The 7702-nt window shown below is 46.1% G+C and overlaps 1 protein-coding gene across 4 annotated transcripts in view; it reads right to left on the reverse strand.

The window, feature by feature from the left end:
* The window catches only part of DENND5B (DENN domain containing 5B), a 172326-nt gene extending 167450 nt beyond the window's left edge, over nucleotides 1-4876 (reverse strand). For 3 of the 4 annotated variants that reach the window (XM_075006608.1, XM_075006618.1, XM_075006597.1), the window contains exon 1: nucleotides 4639-4876. In XM_075006608.1, the coding sequence (XP_074862709.1) occupies nucleotides 4639-4750 (112 nt within the window). In that variant the 5' untranslated portion in view covers nucleotides 4751-4876. The remainder of the gene's footprint in view (nucleotides 1-4638) is intronic. The other variant, XM_075006626.1, reaches the window with a different exon arrangement.
* Nucleotides 4877-7702: the final 2826 nt, after the last annotated feature.

Raw genomic sequence — 7702 nt, forward strand, 5'->3', positions numbered from 1 at the left:
CCTCTTTTCTTACCCACCATAAAAGATTTTCTTCCAGCCTCAGGTTTGTAGCAGTGCCAAGTAATTTCTTTGCTCGCAATCACATGTACAGTATACACATACGCTACACAGAATGCTGGAGGGGTTGCAAAACATTGAAAGGCAGGTAATTAGAGACATTTTCAATAGGTTAAACTGCAAATTACTTACTTATACAATAAAAATATTAAATGGATATGGTAGTACTGGATCTATCTCCTATTTGACAAATAAATACAAACTGAACTACCAGTAAAGAGAGCACACAGGAGTTAAGTAAAATAAGGGCTTCTCAAACACTGTCAAGTTACTGCACAGAAACCTTCGCACTAAGGCTATGTCTAACCTTCTGTCAAGAGCCATCTGCTGACATCCCTGTCTTCCTCATTCCACGAGGAAGAAGTGATATCTCGGCAGAGGGGTTTTTTCTGACATTTGGTCCCACGTGGATGGGCCAAATGTTAGGAAACCCTCTCCCGACCCAGCTGTTGGCAACAGACACACAAATTGCAGACCAAGAGATACATAAATTGCTGAGAATTGTCAGCAAAAGATACACAAAATGTGCCGCGCAATCTAGACAGAGCCCTTTGTGATTAAGCTGCACTTCAAAGACTTGCCAGTATAGACAGAAATCTCATGTTGAAAATTAAGACAAAGCCTATGACACATCATCTTGCAATGCTAAGTTTAATTTACAGAACACCTTATTTACAAACAATGAGCGTTTATAAAATAGTAAGCAAGTTATCTCCACAGGCATAAGCACAAGTAATTCACACACACAGTCAACCTAGGCCTAAATGCAGCTAATATGTAATACAAAAGCTAGCCCTAGTGATCAGGAAAACATAGGTCATGCAATACCAGATGATGTTGGAATGCTGACTCATTGGCAGCTTGTCAGCAAGCCACATGACTTAGTAAAAGCATTTGTGCTTCACCACCCATCTCAAATGAGTCCCATGGTGTGGGGGGAAAAAGGGAAATTGTTTCTAAAATCCATTCAAAATTCATTAAAAAAAAAAAAGGATATGGTACTACTGACACAGCGGAAGAGCTAGCCTCTTCCAATTTGAGACTTCCATACTGAGGTCCCAACTGCAATTTAATTTTGTTAAGGACCCAGTTTAGAAAAGCACTTACAGACATGCTTAATAGTACGTAAATAGTTACAACAACAAGATTTATGTGCTTAAAATTAAGCATGTGCTTAAGTATTTTGCTAGATTAGGGATAGAGAGTTTTGCCATCATGGGCGTCACTGTCCTTGCCCTGAAAGGCTGTGATTTACTGCAGTCTTTAATACAGAGATAGAAATCTCAACATTATTATAGCTACATCCCCTTTTGCCAGCATTTATTTTCCCACACACAGCCAAAATGAAGAGGACAGTCTATACAGATATAGAGGAATATATTTCTGTCTCTTCCATAGCTTCAAATATCTAATTTACACTATATCCCCTGGGCAGGTCACACATTTGTCACGCTGTCTGAACAAGGAGGAAAGCACATTGCTGTCCAGGTCCCTCTGGCCTCATCTCATAATATCCAACAAGTCACTTCACTTGCCATTAAATCACAACCAAGGAAGGAACTCATTAATGTTGGCTAGACCCATAATCAAAATAATGTCAACACTTCCAGCTCTGCGATATTTTTCCAATACCAAATATCTAATTAAAAATGTCCGGAGTAATTTACATTGTATTAAAACAATAAGATGTATTGTCCTTATTACTGTGCTTTCAGAGTCTCATTACACCTTTCAAGTAAGATGCAAATGGTCCAATAAGAACCTTGATCAGTTTATGTATGACTTCCATTGTACACTGCAACACTCAAGAGGTTCCAGCAGAGGATCTGTGACACTCATGGCTAAGCTATGCACAGATGTAGTAGAAATAGTCACTGAACCAAAGAGCTTACAGTAGACAAGAGAAAACAGATGAATTCAACAAATAAGCAGAAGGTGGTCAAGGTAACAGTGAAACAAGGTTCACATGATAAGCAGCACATCTCTTGCTTAACTATACAATTTTGTTTAGAATAGTATACCTAAAATAAAAAGAGTCCTGGAATGCTTTTAGGTTACTATAAACATATTTGAGTTAAAATACATTGGTTTCCTGTGATTGTTATTAAGCTGAACAGCAAAACATGTAGTGCACATACTCAAGTGATATTATTAGAATTGGACTACTTTAAAACTTAAGCTATTCCAACACCAATTATACCAAGAGAGTTTAATGATATTTTTAAAATGGTTTAAGACATTTATTTTAAACAGATAACTCAATACATCCCCTACAAACAAGTTCTCCAGGTTTTCAATTATATAAAATAAAAAAGTGGACACACACACACATGCAATCCTGTACCTGACAATGATAAACTCTTTCTACTGAAAACAAAACCAAAACAAGTAGTGTTAGAACACATGAAATGAAAAATGCAAAAAAACAGTAAATTATTTATACTCTCCCATGAACAGTTCTCACTTTGTCTTATAATTTATATGCAAGCTTCTTCACATAGTAAGTCAGCTAATTAATAGTGGAGGTGGTGATAAACTCTTCTAAAGAAAGTGCTGGCTGGCAAGTTATTTTCAGAAACAGAAGTTACACATATGCATAACACTTTGCAGAATTGGGACTCTACTGTAGAATACTGACTTTGTGCAGTCAAACCACAGCTTGGTCAGAGGCTTATTTAATGTTTTGGTATTCTTTTCAAGTTGAAATTCAATTTTTAATAACTTCCTTTATAATAATTTTTTCTCTACCCTTTATTTGAATGTACGATCCTGAAATACAAAGTGAATGTATTAACTTCCCACTATAGTCAACTCAATGGTAAGAAATAGGATGAATAATCTCTGCTCCAGATAATCTTCACACCCTCCAAAATAATTTACTTTGATTTTCTACTAATGAGGTGGGGAGACAAATAAAAACCCAAAAATAAAAATTTCAGAAAGTAAAAATTTGGGTCTCTAAAAAGCTGTAGCATTCCCCCCTCCCACCACCACCACTTTTACATTGGGATATTGTGTCTTGGAGTCTATGAAAACTTGGGGAAAATCCTACCAGAATGAATTTTAAAAAGTATTATTCATTTCACTTATTTTTGTTTTCAAGTCTTCCAGATCCATTTGCCCCTCAAAATGTTATTACTCTATTCAACTCTTCCTATCCCCCTAGATGTTTTCATTTTATTCTAACAATTAGGAACAGGAAAGATCACATTTGACTATATTCATATTAGCAACCTTCTCCTTTTAAAATGTCCATCGAAAATGGAGACCCACCACAATAAGTGAAGCACAGGCACTCTGTTTATAATGTACTGATCAGCAGTGAATAAAGTGCTGCCTTCTTTGCTTTCAACAAGATTTACACATAAACACCTCATTTTTAATCCTTTATGCACTGACCTTGAAACTGAGTGTGGAAACAGCATTTAATTATTCCACAGAAACCACTTCCTAACAAAATGGGATCTCTCTCCATACTGTCTGGATAAGTTACATTTTTGAAGAAGGGCACTTCTAAATTATTTTCCCCACCTCCCACCCCCAGGAAAGAGGGGATAGGAGAAGAGGAGGTTAAACATTTGAATACACAAGCAGGGACTTAAGGGTACCCTCTTAGACGTGTTTCATTTTCTTTTTGAAGCTGAATGCATTGCAGGATTTAAAAACAACTGCAGCTGGCAAGAGTCTTTGCTCACCACCTTGGAGAGGACCTCTTCAGTTTTTACTGCATCCCTCTACATCAGTTACACCCCACCCCAACAGCTACCTCCCTTAGCCCCTCCAAACTCAGACATGGGGAGAAATACCAGCGCACTTCACACTCGGTAACAACAATGCGTGTTGATTTTCTGCTAATGGAGAAAAACCCAAACCCCGCAGAGGGAAACCCACAGCAGGGAACAGCCAGAGGCTGCTCCACGTTGCCAGACGGTACAAAGGTGGCTTGCTTGCTCTTTGAGCCCAAGCTACTGCTAAACGCACACGTTTGCTGCCAGGATGTAACCAGTCAGAGTCTCCGAGGTGCCAAGTGAATGCAGCTCCAATTAAAGGCTAAAGTCCGGGCGGGAATAAGATCCCAGCCGCGCATCCCGAGGTTAGCGGCTTATTCCCAGGGACATAACCAGCTCGAGCCACCGCAGCAGCTGCTACCACAAAGCAGCGCGAGCCACAGCAGGGCGGCGTGGAGCCGGGGCGGAGAAGGGCCAATGCCTGGGCGCTGCACAGCCCGCGGGCGCCTGGCGCGGCAGTGAGCTGCCGGGGCAGGTGGGAAGGGCTGCAGCCGCCCCAGGAGCCATTAGCAAGGCAGCTCCCCCCACAGCGAGCGGCTCCCCGCGAGCGAGCGAAGGGAGACCCAAGGAAGACGCCCCGGCCTGCTGCAGGGAGCCAGGCGGGCAGCCCGGGTGCGCAGCCCCCGCCCGGCTACCAGCAGCCGCCAGCCCGCGGTTTCCAGCGCGCACCCGCCGCCGCCCGCTGAGGAGGACACGCGCAAGGACAGCGGAGCGCGCGAGGCGAAATGGGCTCCGGGGCGACCCCGGCACCGGGCTTTAGGGCGGGAGCCAGCGGCGCCCCCTCCCCGCTTACCCGACAGCTCGTCGGGCTCTAGCCCGCTGTCCGCGTCGGTCCCGCAGAGCACGAAGTAGTGGGCGAAGCGGCAGGGCGCCGGGCCGGGCCCGGGGGCAGCGCTCCCGCTCATCCCTGCAGCAGCAGCCGCCGCTTCACCCACTTCGCCAGGCGGGCACGAGACTCAGCGCCGCCAGCCCCGAGCGCCCAGGCGAGGCAATGCCCCGGCCGCGGGCAGCTGCGTGGGAAGGGAGGGGGCGGCCAAGCCGGCTGGGCACAGCGCCCTCCCTGCGGCAGCAGCCACTCAGCGCGAGGGGAAGGGGCGGGCCCTGCGCGGCTTCCGCCCCGCCCCCCGCGGGAGATTTAAATCACTGCCCGGGCGGGGCGCGAGGCTCCGGGTAATCGCCTGTTCTAGGCTGCCAGTGCTAAGTGCGGCCGGACTGTCCGCCGCATAGGTGCTAATGCGGGCCCGAGCCCGGCTTCAATGTCATCAGCGCACAGCGAAGCGCTCCAGGCGCCGCCACAGCTCGCCCCACTCTCCAGGAACGTAAGGCAGAGTGTGGCGAGCACGCTGGCCTCGGCATCCAGCCAGCTGCCTTCAAAGCGGCGGGGCGGGGGAACCCGGTCGTTGGGGCTGGGCTAGATGACCTCCTGAGCTGCCTGCCAGCCCTAGGATTCTGTGAGTTATTGATCGTGCTTGGAAGGAGAATAGACTATGTTGGCTTCTGTTCATATTTACTTAAAAATTGATAAACTGTTTATGTAGAGTGGCCATCTGTCCTGCTGTTAGTGGGCTGGTCTCTTGTTTAAGCTGTCTCGCAGGCGTTCTGACTCTTCAAAGAAAATGGGCAAATTATCCTGTGTTTTGTGGGGTTGCTGTTCCCCAACACTTGGGGGGTCTCAGGGTAGCAGCCTCTGCTGCGGGCAGCTGCCCAGTTCCCTGGTGCCTTGGAGTGGCACCTTCTGCTGCAGCAGAGCTCCTCCCTAGGGTAGCTGCCCCATTCCCCAGCACGCCACAGTGGCAGGTCCTTCTGCTGGCAAGCTCTGCTACAGGGTGGCTGCCTCGTTGCTGGGCATACCTACTGCAGGGAAGCTCATCTGTGGGGCAGCAACCCTGTTGCCCAGGGTGACAGCCCCTGCTGCCAGGAATCCCTGCCACAGGGCAGCTGCCACCTTCTCTGTCCCTCCTCCGCCAGGAGGCTGCACAGTCCCTGTTTTTGGTGCACCCCCCCCAGGAGTTTGTGGAGCCCCCATCCTCTGTTCCCTCTCATTGGAAGGCTGCAGAATCCCCCTCTCCGGTGCCTCACCATGGGGCAGTAGCCCCCATCACCAAGGAGCCCTGACATGGGACAGCAGCTCCCTCCCTCAACCCCAGAGGCTGGTGTCCCATATGTACCATAGGGTAATGTGGTCACCTTATATTTATGGACATTCTGGCTCATATAAAAACATTTCTGATCAGATTCTGTCAAAAATCAATAGGTGGCTGCTGAGCTGCCAGTCCTTCACTTGTCACTCATAACCTATGTCTACAGTATTGAGTTTTATTGAAAAAGCTGGGGCTCTTTCAAAAAAATCCTTTGGAGCATCTACACAAAAAATGCTTTCTTTTGATCTTAAATTGGAAGAACGCAGCACTTTTTCCAGCAGCCCTCTTCCTCTCCCAGATGAGGAAGAGTGCCTTTTTCTGAAAGAGGAATTCTCATGGCACCAGAGGGGGGCCCCCTTTTCAAAATAGGAGTCCTCATGGCACTAGATTTGTCACTCCCTGGCGGGTTATCTCAAAAGAGTGGAGGTTGTGTGGACACTCTCTATCAAAAGAGCAGATCAATTTTTTCAATTTGCTTTTTTGCGTGTGGACGTGCTCTTTTTAAAGAAGTTTTTTCAGAAGACATCTTCTGGAAGAACTTCTTTTGAAGGATCTCTGTACTGCCGACATAGCCATAGAGTGTCCCCTTCCACATGTACTCCTTCCAAAGGAAGGGGCATGGTAATAAGCAGCCCAGAAAAACCTAATGAGGTGCCTCATTAGCATATGGCCATGTGATTCAGAGCGTGGAAGAAGCACTTTCAGACTCCAAAATATCTGTGTAGAGGAATTTTGAGGAAGAGGGGGCTTCCAAAAGGAGGGTTTCCTTCCAGGGGGTCTCTGTGGACCATGCATCTACATGGCTATTTTGGAGTATGGAAGAGCTTCTTCTGGATTCCGAATCACATGGTAATATACTAATGAGGCACAGGAAACTTACATCCGTGCCTCTATAGCATTTTCTGGGCTGCTCGTTACCGAAGAGGCATGTGTAGAAGCAGCCAGTATGTCTACACAGCAGCCTTATTCTGGAATAGCTTATTTCTAAATAACGCTTACTCACAAAATGCATTTCAAAATAGACCTCAACTATTTCAAAATAGGGTGTCAACGCACAATAGAGCCAATTTAGAAATTGAGCCGTTGGAAGCACTATAGCTTATTTCAAAATAGACTAATCCTTGTCTACAAAGCCCCTACTTTGAAAGAGCAACCTGTACCACTTTGTGTTTATCTGTGAAACTCTGCATACCTTTCCCAGACCTGAAGAGTAGCTCTGAGGGCATGTCTATATTACAAACTTAGCTGTTTAGAAATAGGCACCATTCCTCATAGAATGAGGTTTACTTATTTTGAAATAAACCAAATGCTATTTTGAAATTATTTTAAAATAGCAGTTGTTATGTAGATGCCAGCAAAGTTATTTCAGAATAAGGGTTGTTGTTTCAAAATAACTGTGCGGTGTAGACCTATCCATGGCTACGTCTACACGTGCACGCTACATCGAAATAGCTTATTTCGATGTAGCGACATCGAAATAGTCTATTTTGATGAATAACGTCTACACATCCTCCAGGGCTGGCAACGTCGACGTTCAACTTCGACGTTGGGCAGCACCACATCGAAATAGGCGCTGTGAGGGAACGTCTACACGCCAAAGTAGCACACATCAAAATAAGGGTGCCAGGAACAGCTGCAGAGAGGGTCACAGGGCGGACTCAACAGCAAGCTGCTCCCTTAAAGGGCCCCTCCCAGACACAGTTGCACTAAACAACA

The sequence above is a fragment of the Carettochelys insculpta genome, chromosome 1, assembly GCF_033958435.1.
Source record: "Carettochelys insculpta isolate YL-2023 chromosome 1, ASM3395843v1, whole genome shotgun sequence".
Taxonomy (NCBI): domain Eukaryota; kingdom Metazoa; phylum Chordata; order Testudines; family Carettochelyidae; genus Carettochelys; species Carettochelys insculpta.